This window comes from Pleurodeles waltl, chromosome 9 (assembly GCF_031143425.1).
Source record: "Pleurodeles waltl isolate 20211129_DDA chromosome 9, aPleWal1.hap1.20221129, whole genome shotgun sequence".
NCBI lineage: Eukaryota > Metazoa > Chordata > Amphibia > Caudata > Salamandridae > Pleurodeles > Pleurodeles waltl.
Genome location: NC_090448.1, coordinates 770,986,284 through 771,006,740, shown reverse-complemented (window position 1 = coordinate 771,006,740; position 20,457 = coordinate 770,986,284). Strand labels below are relative to the sequence as shown.

At 41.8% G+C, this 20,457-nt stretch overlaps 2 protein-coding genes across 3 annotated transcripts in view; one reads left to right on the top strand and one right to left on the bottom strand.

The window, feature by feature from the left end:
* RIN1 (Ras and Rab interactor 1) overlaps positions 1-20,457 on the top strand; it is a 111,430-nt gene that overhangs the window by 24,541 nt on the left and 66,432 nt on the right. The window lies entirely within an intron of this gene.
* Positions 1,148-20,457, bottom strand: part of LOC138259947 (uncharacterized) — a 100,589-nt gene continuing 81,279 nt past the window's right edge. Inside the window, exon 3 of the mRNA XM_069207943.1 lies at positions 1,148-1,406. Within this exon, the coding sequence (XP_069064044.1) occupies positions 1,295-1,406 (112 nt within the window). The 3' untranslated portion in view covers positions 1,148-1,294. The remainder of the gene's footprint in view (positions 1,407-20,457) is intronic.

Here is a 20,457-nt window from a genome sequence, read left to right as displayed (position 1 = left end):
CTACTCCTGTTCCCAAGCTCAAGCGAAGAAAAACCAACACCCATGTACTCTCTCTTATCATGTCTAGTCTACTGTGAGAAAAACATCTTGGTTCTCTGGTGCAAAAACACAGCTTGGAAAAATACAGCTTGGATTCTCAACTGCAATGTCTAACTCCACGTTAAAGGCAATAGGCAGCTAACCTAAATATCAAATGCAATGTCATGTTAAAGGCAATAGGCAGCTAACCTAAATATCAAATGCAATGTCTAGTGTCATGTCAAAGCCAATAAGCATCTAAGCTGAATACAAAATGCAATGTCTTATATCATGTCAAAGCCAATAGGCAGCTGAGCTGAATACAAAATGCAATGTATAATCTCATGTCAAAGCCCATAGGCAGAATATCTAATAGCATTTCAAAGTCAATAGGCAGCTAAACTGAATACATCATGTCAAAGCCAATAGGAATGCAATGTCAAAGCCAATAGGCGGCTAGACTGGATACAGCATGTCAAAGCCAATAGGCAGAATACAGAATGTAATGGCTAATGCAATGTCAAAGCCCATAGGCGGCTCAACTGAATACAGAAAGTAATGGCTAATGCCATGTCAAAGCCAATAGGCAGAATACAGAATGTAATGACTAATGCAATGTCAAAGCCCATAGGCGGCTCAACTGAATACAGAAAGTAATGGCTAATGCCATGTCAAAGCCAATAGGCAGAATACAGAATGTAATGACTAATGCAATGTCAAAGCCCATAGGCGGCTAAACTGAACAAAACATACCATGTGCTACTGGTGAACATTGAGCAACTAATATGCGCAGTGGTGAAACACAAAGTCATTGGTCAAAACAAACTTTATCAAATGGCAGTACATTCCGCCCTTTGACCAATGAATTTTTGTTTCACATATCTCCTGTTTCAAACAAAAACAAAAAACATCAGCACAAACAAAAAAAACATTATGATCAAAGCAATCCCTGTAAAGCAATAGAAGTGAATTAACACATTGATTTCATAACCTTTCACATCAGATACATCTACATAGAAAAGACTGGGCAATTTGTACTCTGAATGAGTCTCTAATTCAACAGTGTTAGCAATTTGATGTGGCATGAGTTCTACTCATGTAAAGGGGCACGGTCCACCTGAAAGGTTTTCTGGAAGGTAAGCAAAAGTCAGAGTTCCATATGAGAGGGGAAAGAAAAAAAAAACACAGCTTAGTTCCAGTGGAAGAATGCAATCAAACAAGTTGAACTTGAACTGAAGGCGCAGTTTGCGCAAAATGGATCCATGGTGCTGGCACTTTACTCAGCCAGGTTCAGGTTGGGGGTTCGGTCCCTTCCCCGACCCCACACGCACACACCGGAAGGGGGACCACACAGCACACTCAGGGACAGTGGCGAAACGTGGTAGGATCTGCAAAAGAAACAAGTATGACTTTTCTTGCAAATAACATTTTTCATTTAAACTGCACCCTTCCTCTTTCTTTCCCTGTTTTATAATCAGCAGGACGTTTTTGAGGCCCTTTGTTATATTTTCTGCAGGTTCTGGAGGATCACTTGGGGCTTCAGCCCACACACCAGCACTGAGGTTTTTATCTGCTGCACCACAGCTTCCCTTTTCTTGCACTGTCAGAAGGGCTGGGGCAGACTCCTTCTTTAACAAACCTCCATTCACTGCACTTTTGCCAATTTGGGCCATTCTGTCTCCAATTTGTTTGAATGAATCAGATTCTTTTCTAGGTATCAGCATAATTTCGATTTTTCCTTGGTAATCTGCAGCAATCACTCTCCCTAAAACCTGATCAATTTGCCATTTCTGTCCTGGTAACTTTCCTCTCCCCAACTGCTCTGTGACTGCTTGCATGACAGATTGCTTTTGTGCGTGCTGCACAGTTTTTATCAAATCTAGGGGAATGTGCATCTCTCTCATCTCTGCCCACCTGTAAGTGGCTTTTTCTCTCAGCTGTTCACATTTCTGGGGCACCCACTTAGCCATCCCCACTAAGGCAGAATTCTGGGTGTACACTTCTCTCTCTGAATTTTTCTCATTAACATCTGCAAGGTAATTGAACCAGTTAGGTGCTAAAACATTAGCAATGAACCAAAAATCAGCGTAAAAATGACACATCTCACGTAGCTCTTGCTTTAAAATCTGACACACATTATACAACTCCATTCCTTCTCCTGTGCCAGAAAACAACATTTCAGTCAATGAATCATTAGTAAAACAAACATGCTTTTTATCTTCAGTAGACACGAATTCAAATGGTGCACACAACTTCATTGATAACTCTTTTACCTGTGGTACTCTAGCCCTGTCTTGCAAGTACCAGATCCATTGTATGATTCTAGCTAGGGGCACTATTTTCTTTCCTTGTTCTTGAGTTACATGTACATAAGTATTTCCTTCTTGCACTGTGCAGAAACCTAAAGTCTGCATTATTTCATTTGCCAAATCACAAGCGCGCAGCTGCATATTATTTTTCACAGTGACCATATACAAAAGTGTTAGGATTTCACTCAAATGAGAGCTATTCTTTTTCCAAAAATCAAACAAGCTAATGAAACTCGGTGTCTCTTGCTCTAAAATCCTTCGTTTTACTTGTGCATTTTCCAACGGTAACTCGAACTCAGTGCAGCTCGGAGCTGTCTTAACCCCCTCATTACTGGAATGGGACAAGAAAGATTCTTCATTTTTATAACTTTCAGCATTATTTTGAATTATTGTATCCTGGCTAATTTGCTCACGTAAATTCCTATTTTCATGTTCCAACTTCCTACATTTCTCCTGCATTTCTCTGTAAGCAGATAAAGGTATCCAAACCTTTCTGTCATCATTACTTCCAAAAGACACGTTATCTACATATATACAACAGGAATTATTTCTCAAAGCATTATCAGGCCTTTTAGCTACACATGCATTTTCTTCTGTAATTCCCCAAACAGAAAACAATTCACAGTTTTTCTTAGCACCATCAGGCAGTTTATCAACACATGCATTCTCAGACATGGTCTGCGGTGCTACTGTGATTCTCCAAAAAAAACAATTTCTGTAATTCTCCAAACAACAAAAAACAATTACACTTTTAAAGTGTGCACTTAGAAATCTACCAACTCGTCAACACCCTCTTAATCACCTCTTAATGACCGACCCCACGACTCCTGGTACCAATTGTAGTGCTTTCCTCTTAGCTAGTTTCTAAGCACTAACATAACACAACAGAAATGCACTTCTGAGGTCAAAGAAGACTTTTATTGTTGTTAGTTCTTCCCCAACCACAATATTTATGAATGACGAATTAGTAGCTTTCAAGTCCGCGTTAATGAAACAAAATATATCAGTTTGCAATATACACAGCAGGTTATATTTATAAGATATTGAATGCAAAGCAAAACAAATACTTCACCGTGTGGGAACTATCTACAGCTTCATCTTTCTAAGGTCTGCAAGCTGATGACCCCTGTCAGCCGCGAGAAAGAGAGATTCATCTACCCACACGGGATTGCTGGCAGCCTGCGCCAAGCTCCAGCACGAGGTCCGGCAGATTCGAATCTGACTCTCTGCAGCCTGTTACATTCGTTACAAAGGTGTGCCCCCTCCTCTCAGACCTGGGAAACTGAGCAAGCCTTTTGGAGACTGGCCAGGTCTCCAAGACTACTCCTGTTCCCAAGCTCAAGCGAAGAAAAAACAACACCCATGTACTCTCTCTTATCATGTCTAGTCTACTGTGAGAAAAACATCTTGGTTCTCTGGTGCAAAAACACAGCTTGGAAAAATACAGCTTGGATTCTCAACTGCAATGTCTAACTCCACGTTAAAGGCAATAGGCAGCTAACCTAAATATCAAATGCAATGTCATGTTAAAGGCAATAGGCAGCTAACCTAAATATCAAATGCAATGTCTAGTGTCATGTCAAAGCCAATAAGCATCTAAGCTGAATACAAAATGCAATGTCTTATATCATGTCAAAGCCAATAGGCAGCTGAGCTGAATACAAAATGCAATGTATAATCTCATGTCAAAGCCCATAGGCAGAATATCTAATAGCATGTCAAAGTCAATAGGCAGCTAAACTGAATACATCATGTCAAAGCCAATAGGAATGCAATGTCAAAGCGAATAGGCGGCTAGACTGGATACAGCATGTCAAAGCCAATAGGCAGAATACAGAATGTAATGGCTAATGCAATGTCAAAGCCCATAGGCGGCTCAACTGAATACAGAAAGTAATGGCTAATGCCATGTCAAAGCCAATAGGCAGAATACAGAATGTAATGACTAATGCAATGTCAAAGCCCATAGGCAGCTCAACTGAATACAGAAAGTAATGGCTAATGCCATGTCAAAGCCAATAGGCAGAATACAGAATGTAATGACTAATGCAATGTCAAAGCCCATAGGCGGCTAAACTGAACAAAACATACCATGTGCTACTGGTGAACATTGAGCAACTAATATGCGCAGTGGTGAAACACAAAGTCATTGGTCAAAACAAACTTTATCAAATGGCAGTACACTGGGTCATTTTTTGACCTTGGTGCATAGGCACAGAAGAGAGTCTTGTGATGCTTTTTAAGTCTGGTATGATAGTGCACCTGTCGGCAGACCTTATGAGACTAAAAAAAGAGCTTTCAGGAGTGCTACATAAAGAAAGGGACTGTGGTTCCACCCAGGTGTTGGTTCATCTAATGGCAGCTTTTGATTTGTTTATCTGTCTGCTTGAGCCTAGCTCATTATCAAGCAAAGCTATTGAGTTTGACTTTTTGGTCAAACACATGCCTCTGTGATGGAGCTTGGCATATCAGGTTAAACAAAAGCCTCCTAGATAATTAGATATTTATGGTGTTTGTTCATCTCTGGGTGCCTGTCTGAAAGCTTATGCTGAATGCAGCAGGGCTTGGTTGATTATGCGTTCACGTCAGTGACCAAGGCTATAAGCGAGAACTCTTTATTATGAAAGGTTACTAGAATGTCAATTTGCCTGTCTTATTTAGTGTGAAAAGGATATGCTAAAGTCAGAAGACATTTAAGGGTGGATTTTGTTACATGGAAACTCACAGATTACCACATTAGGCAAGGGTTTAAATATTGGTTTCTCCCTCTGATAAACTCAGGGGATAGAAGATTTGCACTGCCACAGCCCGTGTTAGGCCCTCTCAGGAGACCCAGGGCCAGCTTTACAAGTCTAAAAGCCTCTGGAGCATCACTATCAGTGACTCTCCGATAGCGCTATGCACTGCGCCGTATTTGCAAGGTGCCGTTACTCCACCTTTTGTGGCTTAACTCATACGGCCTCTTCAGATGCAGCACTTTGCGTGGAAGGGGTGTGCATTTGGGTGTTGCAGTGGGGGTACCACAGCAACACCCAGTGCATTTCGATGCTGCCCCAGATTTACGAGTTTTTGTAAACCCGAGGCAGCGCCAAAATCAAAAGCCACACCAGGGACTGCGTTGGCATGGCGCAACAAGGAGAAATGCTTTCATTTCTCCTAGTTCTTTGCTATTTCTATGTGTGCTGCAAGATGCAGCACACATAGAAAGAGCAAAAGGCCATTGAATGTTGTTTTTGTACAGGAAGGTGCCCCTTCCCGCACAAAAACAATCTTCCTCGTAGTGCAGCCATCCTTGCACATGGCGCAAGGGTGGCTGGGTTGGTGCTTGGAAGCAAATTTAGTGCTGGCACAGGGAGCAATGCAGGGGCACGTGGTATTCTATTAAATACAGTGCACTGCTAAATTTGACGCAGCATCATTTTCTCGTAAATCTGGGCCTTAGTATTTTGCTGTGCCAACGGTAGTGCTATTTACATGTCTTATCTTGTGAGTGTATACCTGATGGTTTCCATTTTTCGAAAGCTTAAGCTCAACCAGTAGGCCTGATTTGGCTATGGTGACAATCCAATGATAAAGGGTACACACTGTATTGATTCACTGGTAGGAGCAATGTCTGAAATTACAGGTCTGATCACTTTATTATAGAAAGATGTGACAAAGGCAATAGGCAAAGCTTATTTATTTGTGAAAAGCATTTGATATAGCCAATAGGCCTTTTATTGTGGATTTTTATCACACTGTATTACATGCTGTAAGCAGCCATTTCATTACATGGTATCTCACATATAGTAGAGAACAGTTTGCGTGTTTGTCACCCCCTGAGACAATTCGTGGGGTAGAAGATTTTCATTGTGACAATCCTTGTTAGGCCCTACTGGGAGGGATTTTATATGATTCTGACAACTGTAACTTTGTACATACTTATAAATGTATTACTGTGTTCCTGATGTTTGCGTGGTAGTAATGTGTCACCTCAATGTGGGAGATCTGAGTCGCTTATGATAAGCCAGTAGTAAACGCTATAGGTCTGACTTGTTCATTGGGAAAAGTTATACCTGGTGGCATAGTTATGATCTGTTTTATGAAAGTACCAATAAAAGACAATAAGCCTGTACCTGGAGTGCAGTGTTTAATTTTTGTTCATAAGCTATTCAGAAAATTGCTGTCACTTACCAGGCAATAGAGACAATGGCTGAAGCACACCCCTCTTACATACATCATAGCGTTCAGAATGGGGTGAAAGGTCATCCACTTTAGACATTGGCTGTATTGCCCCATGAGTGATTGCATTTTTATAAACACATGCACACCCACCTGAAAATGAGTGTGCTTCAGTGCCTGGGCTGGAAGGCTAGTCCTTTAGTTTTCCATTGTTTCCTCTCATTTCTTTCTTCTCATCTTTTTATTATTGTTATTTTTAGAGCATGCTACTGGGGCAAGGCTAACAGGCTGCTTGCTTCCCATTGATTTAATCTGCAGTGCACCACATCCCCACACGGCCACTGTCACTGAAAGGTAATGTCCATAGTTTCACTGTTTTACCATTCCAAGATGACCAGCACGTTGTTTCTAAATGTGGTGGTCATACTGGAACTTCAAAACAATGAAACACCATGTACAATACTATTGCACGATGGCCATCTGCTGCTATGTTTAATTTATTTGTTATTGCAAGCATATGTCTGCCATTTTCAGGGCCAGCATGTTTTCTTTTTTTTCTTTTTGTACATTTATTCTTTAATTTATCTTGCGTATGTTGTTGACTTCGTGTGTGAGTTTATTGTGATTGTTTAGGTGGATACATGCAATAATGAGACAGTGCTTGGAGGAATGAATGCATGACTTCATTTACATCTTCATTTATCATTTTTAATTTTTTGTTTTAGTGTATATATGAAGCTGCAATGGGTATATATCCATATTTATTTAACTTATAAATGTATAGTTCCAATTGAATGTCCAAAAGAATCCAGTGGTATACACTTTAATAAAGTTATCTGAAAAAAATTTCATTGTAGAACAGTGTAAACAGATTTATATCTGCACTTATTTAAACTTCCTTAGGAAAATGTTTTCTTTTTTTTAACTCTCATATCTGTCAATCTGCACACCTACTGACCTTACACTTGTGACTGACAGTAGTGAGAATCATCCAAAGAAGACCTATTTTCTGTATTTTTCCATAGTCGAAAATAAATACAGGCAGGAAAGTGATAGCTTTCTGTGTGTAGGTATCTGTGAATATCAGTACAAACAGGAAACTAGGAGGCCTAATAATAACATAGGCCACATATAGGATGCACATGACAATTGACATGTGTCTTAGTTCACTAATGGCTTTGTCCTTGGAGTGGGGTGGGGGAGCAAGAATGTTTCTAAGTTCAAGCTCAAAAACTATAATTTTTAATAAATGCTTCTCAGTGCAGTGACATAACCTGATGTAAGATGAAATACTTCCGCATGCTAAAACTACTCTATTTTAAATTTGAACAGATTTTATCATATTTTAATGTTTGTTTCATGAGTCGTATCCCCAACGTTATCTTGACTCGGCTCGTGCACGAGCTCTTAAAGCCGCAGCCGACAGTTAGCACGGCACTGGCTTCGCTCTCCCGGTAATTTGTTGTCTCTCCAAATTCTAAAGTACAGTAGAGCCAGTAGCATAATGGAACTTGAGGGGCTCCCCTGCACAGTACATGGAGGCGGCCCCCTCCGGTCTCACACAGGTGCTCCGAGGCCAGGGCATTGTGCTGCGTGGGGCCCCTGGCGCTCAGGGCCCTCCACACCACGGGGGTTGCAGGGGCCTTTGTTATGCCACTGAGTAGCGCTCAGAAAGTGGTAGCTGTAGTTGCGGCGCCATGTTTCAGAACTTGGAAGCCCAGATATCATGCACTAAGTTCAAGAGTTACCATGTTATGACATACTCTTTGTACAGCACAGAAACAGGCCTGGCTCTCCTCTATGCATTTGTACTGGGGATATGATAGTTATACAAAAGGGATTCCGAGGACAATTGTTTACAATTTAACTTTTTTAACAATATTTTGAGTAGGTTTATTAGTTTCTACACCGTTTTAGAGTTAATCATGAATTCTATGTTTTTGAAAATAGTAATTATCTTACTGGATCAATAGTGGCCCTGGTTTGAGGCGCACAAGCAACATTATTTATAATAAGAGAAAATTTCTTAATAATACACAACTAAATAGCATTGTGTGAAAAATACCAGACATCCAGTGGGAGTTATAGGTTCATGATGAGACAATAAGAGGAATTGAAAACAATGATAAAAATATAATTTCTATCACCCAAACCATGGAAGGCACAATATTTTTCTTTTTGTAGCCAACAGGGGCTTGACGTTTTGGACCAGAAACAAAAAACAAAGAGTGCCATTACAAGAATGATAATATAGAAATCAAGGCATCCAGGTTCCTCTAAATAGCAGATGTGTCTCGCAGGAGGGAAAAGGGGTGGCACATGGCGGGGATGGTGCCAATCCTCACAGCAGCGTCAGGATTGACTGGGAGCACCCAGCCAGGACGCTCCCAGGCAGACTGGGAGCCTGTGCATGCTCTCTCCTCTCTCCAACTCGGCATCTTTGTTGCTGGGCTGGAGAGAGCGTACTACGCATGTGTGTATGGCTGGCCCGAGACAGCTGGCCAAACATACATGCGCAGTGAGGGGGAGTGCTGTGCCCTCCCCCTCTGTCCCCGACACGCCCATGGCCCAGCCCACTTTTATAGTAAAAACATAATGAACTGAGTTAATTATGTTTTTACTATAAATGTTTTGCAGCTCCTGCTGCTGACGGGGGCGATGCTCCTCCGCTATAGCGGAGGAGCCGCCCCTGCTAAATAGTGCACATTGACATATTTAATATGCAATAAAAACATCAGTCACTGTCAGGGCATAGCAGAGAAATTTTGAAACTACCATGTACCTAGTTATCTACTAAGAGAACACAGGGGCCAATTCACTGAGAAAGTAGGAAAAGTTTGGGGGGGACAACTCTGCCTTTGTGCCTTTATGATCTTTTTTTTTATTTTCTGTAATTCACAACAGTTTCCAGGAGTAAAAATGCGGTGCCAGGCGCAGGTTTGTTCTTGTTTACTTTGGGGAATGCCATGTGACATTCCAGGTGGGCTCCTATTCCCTAGCCTAGTTGTGCATGTGGAGAAGTCCCCACAACAGGGAAAGGAAGCACTGTTCAAATGCGCATTTTTTGCATTTGTTTTTCTAAATGGGGAAAACAGGTTTCCCCATGGCGAAATTACTTCCTCTACACCCCCACCAAATCTGGGGATTATCTTTTCACCTACCAGATCAGAAATTATTCCGCAGTGGAAGGCCTGGCTGAAGCATTTTTGGGAGCTGGTTAAAAAATTCACTTCAAGCTCCACCCTGATTTTCATGCAATGAGTACTTCATTTCATGAATAAACAAATATTGGTAAAGCAATACTTCTCGCCTTTAGGAGGTATAGGCTTTTCCAATGCCTTTTGGTTATGGTCTACAGCCTCAACCTTTGCCCAATGCTGTGTGACATTGTCAAACAAATATATTAATTAAAAAAAGGCATAGTGATGCAGCCATTGCTGGCATATGGTGATGACACATGTGCAATACCGGATTGACGTGGGTGCCATTTGCTTTTATTTTTGAATTACTGGTCCAAGATGGTGGATGCCACTTGGATAAGCGAATAAAAAATTAATATTTTTTATCACGAAAAAGCAGTTGTTTTTTTAATAAAATGACTGCGTGGCTGTCCAAGTGTAATGTAAGAGTGATTGGGTAGATTGGGAGGGGGGGTGACGCATGGCTAAGCATCACATGAGGGAGACAGCATCAGAGGGAGTAGAGGAGAAGCTCACATTAAGAGAAAAAAATTCAGTGTGTAGAGGACATGGGAGAGCATTAGTGGAGAATGGGACAGCACATAAGAGAACAAGAAGAACATGAAAGTGGCGAAGGGGACAGCACATGAGAGAACAAGAAGAACATGAAAGTGGCAACAATGTAGGGAGCCGGAAAGAAGCGCATAAGACGGCAGGGAGGAATCGCACAAGTATGGAGCATGGGTATTCAGGATAGGCATATGGGGGGGGGGCACATGTCAGAGAGAAAACAGATGCACTTTCACGGAGTGCATAATCAAAAAGAAAAAAATATGTTTCCTAAAAGCAAGCAGTGGAAAGATAGGAGCCACCCAGTCAGAGAGATAGTAAAGAGTGTATGCTCCAGCGAAGGGACAAACAAGATGGGCAAGCTGATCAAGGAAAGGCATTGAAGTAAGAAATAAGCAAATAAAAGTGACAATAAAAGCAACTGGTGGGGAGCAACTTTCGATCTGTAAGCCCTTCAAACTATTGGCAAGCCCACAATAGTTCTAGACCTGGGCTTTCTAGACCTGCCCAGTCTAGACCTGGGAGATGTTTGTGGAGTTTTGCTATGCAGAATTCCGCAAAGTGACGAAAAAACTCTGCCAAGCTACATGGAGTTCTGCAAGCGGCGGAGTTTAGGTAAATTGTGCTGATTTTCAGTGCCAGGAGCTTCCACCACATTGTAAAATCAGCACAGAAGGCATCACACAGCGCCAAGGGCGCTAACTTCTTTCTGTCACTTGAGTAGATTTTCTGCTCGAGCAGCAGCTTCCTCAACGCGAGCGGCAGCTTTCTCAAAGCGAGTGGTAGCAACTGGTGCAACCGCCCGCGTTCAGAAATCCCGCTTGCACTCTCCAAGTTAGTGATTTCTCTCGCTCTCCAACTTTACGTTGGGGAGCCGCTCAAGAGAAAACTTCACTCTGCGCTGCTTCACTGAGTTTTTCAGAACTCTGCACAGAGCGTGGGGTGTGTAAAGCTCCGTAAACTCCGCTGGCGGAGCAGAATTCTTCACCCACCCCTAGCGCTGTTTAGTAGGCTCGCCCCAAAAATGTATTCTTAGGATGGTATTTAACTTTAGTAGGTATCACCAGCATTTGGGGAAACCTGGTGATGAGGCTGCTTTGCTGGTTCATGCTACTTAGTATATCAGGATTTTATTGTACTTTTGACAAAATCGTTTATCCGGTTAAACAATTGAGGATATCACTACAGTCTTGTAAAAAATCCATATTTGTACCCACCTAACATCACAGTACTGGAATCAGCGGCTGAAAGTGAACGTTTGAAAAACGTCTGCCAGGGCGCAGCAACCTGCGGGGTACTTTTTTTGTTTAATAAACTTTTGATCTGGTTTTGCCGGAAACACATTATTTGGATGGAAAGTTCTGCAGCCGCATAATCACGTGTCGCTTGTGGTGCAGCCCGTGTACGTGAAACACGATAAGGTGCGGAGTGCCCGAAAGGCACGTGGTGTTGCGAAAAAGCCTGCCGGAGCCACAACACACGGCTCCCCAGCTTGCGGTTTTGCACAACAATCCATTTAAAAATAACTCCTGCTCTCATTTCATTTGGCTGCGGTGTTTTCCCTGATTCAGTTGCTGAGATAAAAACATGAAATTGCGCTGCGGAAACCACCGGGCTGTCACAAGAGCCCCGATTTAAACCAAGTAAAACCGAGGAGGAGGTAGTATCCGTATTGAAAGCCAATCACTTCTTTTTCTACCTTAGTCTTTGGAAAGAAGGAATAGCAACGGAATTACTTGGTGGCCACTGTCAGCGCCGGCTATCACTTTAGTAAAACGTGCGGCGCCAGGGGTGTAACGCAAGAAGTCGAGGCCCCTCTGCAGAATGTGGTGAGAGGTCCCTGAGCACCCGTCTCGCACACATTCATTACCCTTGGATCGGGTGGGGCTCCCTTGAAGGTTGGTGCCTCCTGGAGGGTTGGGTTCCTGCGGTGCCCCCTGCTGTGCTAGCTTGGTATGCAAGGTGCCCTGGAGGGCCACCCGCCACTGGCAGCCGAGGGTCATTACAAGGGCAGTAGGGGTGGCACAGCCAGAGTCCAGCAGTATGGCTCTGCTGACATGGAGTGAATATTTCCCAGCCTCATCGTGTTTTCAGGAGCAAAGTTCTGGCCTAATATCCCAGTAGGCCAGACTAGTACTGGTACCTGCCTGGCAGAGTATTCTTAGCACGTGCACAGAATGAGGCGCGCACCTGCCCAGAGAGTGGGAGCATGCCAGGTAATCTGGCAGCATCGTGCCAGGCCCGACTCGGGGGCATTGCCATCCAGCACTCGCTTTAGGCTCTAAAGTAGGGGCTGTCATTGGAAGCCATGACCCGATAATGTAGGTCACATTAACCATTTCTTAGATTTATATTGACCACTCTTTATGCAGCAAAAACCTCATAAAATGCTGTAAGGATCAAGTGTAAGCCGAGGGGTGGATGTCAGAGGCTGCTAAGGAAATCAAAAAGAGTACAGAGACTAAAGATAAAAACATGGAAGAAAGGACAAAAAAGAGTGAGCGGGAGAGAGAAATGTAATAAAGAAAATAATAAAACAAGAAAAGACTGAGAAACTAATGATGTTTAGATGGGAACTGGAAAGCAGAAAAGGGAGGGAGGTAGCAAGCAAAGGCGAAAAGAAGGAATAATGAAAACAATAAAAGAAACATGGAAGGAAGAACACGTGAAGGGAAAGAACAAAGGAAGAAAAGTGTTGGATTGATGTAAAGATGAAATGATGGAAGGTGAATGGTTTAATTTGTGAGAGGACGGATAGATAGCTAGATTGTTAGATAGATTACATTAGATAGATTAGATGAGATAGATAAATAGATAGATAGATAGATAGATAGATAGATAGATAGATAGATAGATAGATAGATAGATAGATACGTCAAAGGATGAATGGATGGAAGAATGAGAGGGTGCATCAGTAGGTGGGTCATGTGAACTGGATGGTCATTGAAGGGATGGAATGTTGAAAAGGTGCATGGGAGTGTGGAAGGTTAATGGATGAATGTGAGAACGGAAGGATAATGAATGTTTATTGATGGGGAATGGTGGAAGAACTGATGGTATGTTGAAAGGATTGATGGATAAGTAAAATGATGGGATGGAAAGCTAAAAGTGGAGAGTGGATGAAAGGATGGATGGAAAAATTGCTGGATTTAAGGATTAAGGAAACTATTCTAGAAAGAGCTGTGCATACTGGCTTTGCTCTCCCTGAGTCACCGAAGATTTTATTCAAAGATGGGGGTTGGCGGGCATTTTCATTTTTGGGTACTCCCTTATTCTCCATGATTAGCCGCCCCAGCCCCACTGGCCTCTTTGATGCACTGCCAGATCAGTAAGTGCACATATTTCAGTGGATCAGATCACGAGTGACGCCACGTTTTCTCAGTATTCGCAGATAGTGTCAGGCTGACACAGTGGCGGAAGGTAAAATGGTGGATCCTCCAGCAGAACGTGGGGATGGAGCCCGAGACTCCCATATCTCAAAATATGCACCAATAGTCCTTATGAACCACTGAAGGGCGGGGGCCTTACTGCGCCGCAGGGGTTTGTGTTACAGCCTCTGGATGGACGGGCTGTTAAGAAGTCGGAGAATATTTAGCGGGCTGAGGATTTGAAGAACAGAAGGGAAGCGGAAGTCGGAAGTCTCTGGTTGTCCAAGTCCCTTGAGAAGTTATTGTTCTTTGTAGGCCACTTACCTCTGAAACAATGGGGCGCCTAAACCAAGTAAACACTCTACACAGCGTGCAGAGGAAGGCCTGGCTTTCCGAAAACCTATTTTTTCCCGGCCAGCTCCTTTCTGGGCAGGGAAAAGCTCAGTTGATGAGGATTTCTCATCTTAGATGAGTACAATACAAATGTATGAATACGTGCAGAAAATCTGTTTCCTGTTTTGTTAAAGTTAAAGAGTCAAGCATGAAATGCATGCTTTCCCATATCCCTTTCCCCGAAAAGAACAACGGGGTTGGCTGTCTTGCCAATACTGTCTAAGAAGTATAGAGGATGCAGGGGATATTCTGGGATCTGGTCACGACCCTACCGCTGGCCATCATTGCAGGAGGGTCAGTAAATCTGATTTGTGCTCAAGAAGGTGGTTGCGCCCCTTTCGGAATTATGATTGCAAGCAGTGCAAAAATATCGCACATTTCTCCTGACCAGAGCTGGCCAAGTAAACCCACAGTCAGGGGCGAAGCATGGTCTTGGATTGAGGTGGTGTGAATTTAAGATTTCCCAACAATCACGCTGGCCTATCTTGTGAAAATACATAATCTGAGAAGCAGAGCATGAGCGGGGCCTAAGGGGCAGTCTGCTAGGAGTACTTAAAACCCAATATTTTTCAAACTAACAAACATTTTTAAGACCTTCAAAACAGAGACCCGAGTGTATGTGTTTTTGTCTGCGGGTATGTGGAAATCCCAGGTGAAATCCGACAGAGACCTCACATATCCGACTGAAAGCACCTGTATCCAATTATTTATTACAGAATACATTTTTTGGGTGGGCGGGTGGGGGCAACCCACTGAAGCTACGCCCCTGCCCACACTATTCTGTTTGTTCAGTAGCAATAGTGAAAAGTAAACAATATTACTGCATTAGCCCCTGTTCCCAGGTACATAACTCAAATGTGAAAATAATATAACACAAAAATGTAAATACCACTCTTTGCGTTACCAGGATGTACCGGGTGCAGTATTACTGTTCCAAAAGAGGGATATTCAGAATGAGCGTTAGACCCTTCCTCTCCACTGGGTCTGGACAGAATACACATCAGGGGTTGCTGGGGGCAATAATGCCAAAACAATGAACATGAAGTGTGTGACTTCAGCAACAAAGCATGAAAACGTGTTGAGCTGGGCACTTTGATGATCGGGGAAACACAGTATGGCTTCACAAGTGTCATATGAGTAGTTTGATGACACTTGCAGCTGTGAAAAATCAATAGGTATTTGAGGGAGTTTAAAGTAATGTTTGTGAAGAGCACCAGCTAACTTCTTATGTTCAGCCATTTGCCCCAGAGCCCCGAGTCCACTAGCATTTATGAACCAGATCAAAGTCTTTGGAACAAAGCATTGTACATTTTTTGTTGAGCATTGACCTGCCTCAGACAGGATCACTGTGCCATGCTTTCACCAATATGCACTGCAACAGTGTGCATAAGAACATCAGCACCGTTTATTATTATTTTTAACAAAAACACAGCTTAGACCACACTTTAACCCCTTAGCTGCCAGCCCCTCCCCCAGTGCAGAGCCCTTTTTTGGTTATTTGGGTAGGTATGCACTGAGGTCCCCATAACTTTTTCTCCACCTAAGCTATCCAAGCCAAATTTGCGTCCTTTTTTTTTTTTTACAACATCCTGGGGATTCTATAGATACCCAGAGTTGGTGGGTATCCCTGGAGCAAGAAATTAGTCATAATACAGATAAAATGTTTTTTTTGGCTAAATGGGAAAAAAGTGCTGCAGACAAAAGCATCTGTTTTTTCCCTGCAAATGGGATCAACAAAGGGTTTGCAGTGCTAAATTCACCATCTTCCCAGCTTTCAGGAACAGGTGAACTTTAATCAGAAACCACATTTTTCAACTGAGTTTTGGAATTTTACAGGAACATTTCTGAAAAGTAGGTAAAATTCTGAATTCAGCAAGGAGTATTTAGTGTAAATCCTTCAAGGTTTTCCTACAGAAAGTAACAGTTGAAATTAAAAAAAATGAAATTGAGTTGAAAACAAACAGCCATTTCTGTCTAAGTTTTCTACTATAACCCTTTCCATCTATGGCAGATTTTTGAAAGCAATATACGGTTACGTCTTCTGGCTGTGGGGATATATAGGGCTTGTAGGTTCATCAAGAATGCAAAGTACCCAGAGCCAATAAATGAGCTGCTCCTTTCAATGGGTTTTCATTGTGTACTGACTATGTAAGAATTAATTTGGTAAAATATAAAGAACGAAAAACAGGTATCAAGGAAACCTATGTATTTATAAAATGGGCACAAGATATGGAGTTTAGAAACAGAGGTTATTTGCACATCTCTGAATTCAGGGGTACCCATATTAGCATGTGAATTACAGGGCATTTCTCAAAATGACTTCTTTCTTACACACTGTCTCACATTTGGAAGGCACAAATGTAGAGAAAGACAATTGGCAATAACTCTTGTTCTTCTCTTCTGTGTTCCTCCAAGTATCCCAATAAAAATGGTACCTCACCTGTGTGGGTAGGCCTAGTGCTCGCGACAGGAAACACCACAAAACACAACATGGACACATCACATTTTTCCAATGAAAACATGCATTTTTTGCAAAGTGTCTTGCTGTAGATTGTGGCCTCTAGCTCAGCTGGCACCTAAGGAATCTTAGCAAACATATACATTTTTGAAAACTAGACACCTAGGGGAATCCAGAATGGGGTGACTTGTGGGGATCTCTGTAGGTTCTGCCACCCAGAAACTTTAGCAAACCTCAAAATTTGTCTAAAAAGCACATTTTCCTCACATTTCAGCAATGCAAAGCTCTGGAATCTGAGGGGAGCCACAAACATCCTTCCAACCAGGACTCCCCTAAGTCTCCAGATAAAAATGGTACCTCACTTGTTTGGGTAGGCCTAGTGCTCGCGACAGGAAACACCCCAACACACAATGTGGACACATCACATTTTTCCAATGAAAACTGATGCATTTTTTGCACAGTGCCTGTGGTGTATGTAAGCCTGCGCGTGCCGAGTCTGACAGCCTCCATTTGAGAATGTAATGGTGACTGCGGACACAGCAGTTGGCGGCTGGATGTGGACGAGGCAGTAGATGTACCTGCTCTCCATTAAAGTTATCTTTGAACTTACCTTTGAGTTCTCATCTTTCTCTCCACAATTGGTGATGTGTGAACCCAGTTTGCTGTTTCTATACCCTTCAAGAATCATCTGATTTTGGGCAGTTACTGGAGAGCAGGATTTGGAAGTAAGCTGCCGGTTACCTTTGTTTCCGTATGGACAGCACTTCTGGTTGGTGAGACATTACTTTTGAGGTGCTTTGGGGAAACCTCCTGAAGTAACAGAAAAGGTATTTCTTCATTGGTAGTTGTGTAGATTCATTTTATTGTAAGATAAACGGAACAACTAGAAGCCTCATCCTGTCAGCAAGACGTCCAAACTCAACTGCCTAAGAAAGAATCTCCCTTGCCCCTCTACATTCTACATTCCAAGAACTGTCTTGCTCACTAGCATGAGTGACTCCCATAGTAACAGTACATCTCATAGTAACAAATGGTAACATATGTAAATTATATTACCACACCTCCCTTACGCGAGGTTGTGGAGCGTATATCGCGCTACTTCTCTTATCCTGCTGCGCATGCTGGACTATGTCATTTCTACATACTCAGCATGCGTGGTGCCATTTTGGAATCAGGCACCTACGCACGTCTTGTCCTCCTGGGCATATGCAGAGTGTGCCATTTTATAATCAGACAGGTTACCAGTTACGGGCACCATCGTTTTCTCCAGGAATTTAATTTGTGATGCGCACACCCTGTGCATCACAATTCAGTTAAGGGAAGTCATGTAAAAGGAATGTACCTAAAAAGTAAAGTAGTCTAGGAATATTTACAGAACTTCAAAGCTCTCATCCTTTCACCAAGAGCATCAATGTTGGGCACAGAAATTTAATCGGTGATGCCCACACCATGTGCTTTACAAATCAGTAAATGGAACATAATAAAAGTTGTGTGAAAGTAATTATAGTTTAGTATATTATTCGTGCACCTTTATCATATGTTATAATTATTTATTCAGTACTAAAACGTCTGTAAATTAGGCATACACGTGTAGTGTGCTGTAGAGCGTTGTAGACACTTTTACCTGGGTTTCTTTGGTCATAAGGAAAGCATGTGTGCACAAATGTTGTCACTTACACTTCCAGTTCCTTTTCTTCCCAGAGTAGGTAAACCAGCAATGAAATGGCCTGATTGGAATTATTATTTCCTAAATTATATAGCCACTATTGATGACAGTGGTGAAGAATTTTCTAGTGTTAGGAGGGAACGAATATTGTAGGTAATATTCTATTAGTATCAGTATGTAAAGTAATGAATGAGGAGAAGAAAATTGAAAATACCAAGAATTCCGTATATAAACCAGGACCAAGGAAATATCAAATGGGTAAAAATACACCTTGCTGGAGGCAAAAATTGCCCTGCTATAAAATTGAAATGTTCCTATTGTGGTATCACAGGACAAAGGACATTTTGCAAATGTTTGTAGGAAATAACCTACAATTCAATGGTTAATTATGTAGTGGATGAGCAAGAAAGTCCAGCAGAACACAATGAATCAAATGAAGATTGTATTTTGAGTATTGAGATCACTGTGTTAGGAATTGACAGGAAGAAAAAGGAACGGATGTGTGATATGAAAATTGGTGGTGCACTGATACACATTGTAGCTGATTCAGGGTCACATTATACAATTATTTGTAAGGAAGTTTGGGAAATTTCTAGGGAATGAAATGTCACCTTCCAATGTATGCCCAGTTACATTTACAGGAGAAAAGATCCCTTTGTTGGGATGTAAAACATTATCTTTTGACGTTAATGGGTGGAAGGAATAAGGGACACTGTATGTAGCAGGTAAGGGACTGTCTGTCTTAGGGTGGATGGACCAGGGAGCCTTATGCATCATACTTAACCCAAATAGTAATAACCAAGTATTTCCACTAGAGGAACCAGGGAAATTAAAGGTAAAGTTGAGAAACTATTGAAATTTAAACATAAAATAGTGGTAAAGGGAGAAGCAGTGCCTGTTTGCCACAAAGTGAGGAGCATCCCCATGAAAGTAAGAGAAGCTGTAGTGCAAGAACTTGCTAGAAAGTAGCAGAATAATAGAGCCTCCTGAAAGTGCTAAATGGTTAGCCCATTTATTGGTAGCACGTAAATCTAATGGGCAGATCAGGCTCTGTATTGGCTTAAGAGAACTGAACTAAAACATAGTAGTGGATACATTTCCACTTCCAAAAATAGATGAATTATTAGCCAAATCTAAATGTATTCAGTGGTTTTCCACCATAGACTTAACGTCAGCCTACCATCAATTTCCCTTACGCCATTCAAGTAAGAAACTAACTTCTTTTATTAAACCTTTTAGGTGTTACAGATTAGTGTGCATGCCGTTTGGACTCGCCTCAGCAGCAGCCATTTTCCAACGATTAATGCACAAGATATTTGGTAATTTGGAGAGTGTTATGTACCTCCTTGACAATAAACTCATTATGGGGAAGGACAAGGAAGAACATGATGCTAGTAATGGAAGGACATTCAGCTAATGGTCTGATGGCTGAACTCAAAAATGTAAATTTGCCACGAACTTAGTCACATAATTAGGGCATTAGGTTGCAAGGAATGGTATTTCACCCAAAAAAGTATTTTGACTGCTATCAGGGAGGCTCCTGCTCCAGTATCTAAAAATGAGGTGAGGTCCTTCTTAGGATTAGTAAAGTTTTATTCAACATTTGTTAACACTTTTTCTACCAAAACCTATAAATTGAGACAATTACTTAAGAACAAACAAGAACTTATGTGGGATGCAGGATTAAATGAAGAGTTTGAACATATTAAACAGGAAATTTGTACAGCTGTTCCGTTACAAGGATTTGACCATCTAGAGCAGATCATTCTAACTACTGATGGTAGTGGTTAAGGGCTTGGTGCTGTCTTGACTCAAAAGTAAAATGAAGGCATAGAAAGCACAATAGCATTTGCTTCACATGCGTTGACCCCTAAGGAAGAGAACTTTTCTGTCATAGAAAAATAGATGCTGGCAGCCATTTGGAGTATGGAAACATTTAGGCAGTATTTAAGGGGATCTAAGTTCACTTTAAGGACCGAACATAAGCCTTAGTTAAGGTATTAAAGTCCCAAGGTACAGTTAAGGCCTCACCTTGGATTGTAAAAATGACGGTAAGATTATTAGACTTCGTTTATGATGTAGTGTATCTACTTGGTCACAAAAATAAGGTAGTTGATTTCCAATGAGTAACAAGAGTGCAGGTGAATGGGATGAATACAGTGTAGCTATTATGGATGAGGTTAAAGTAAGATCCACTGACATGAAGAACGATGTTATAAAAAAAAAGGATTGGTTAACAGCCTATGATAATGATAGCGTTTTTGAGGCAGTTATAGAGTTTGTTACCGAAGGCTGAAAAAATAAATTGTCTTTAAACGATGATGAATTCCTCATG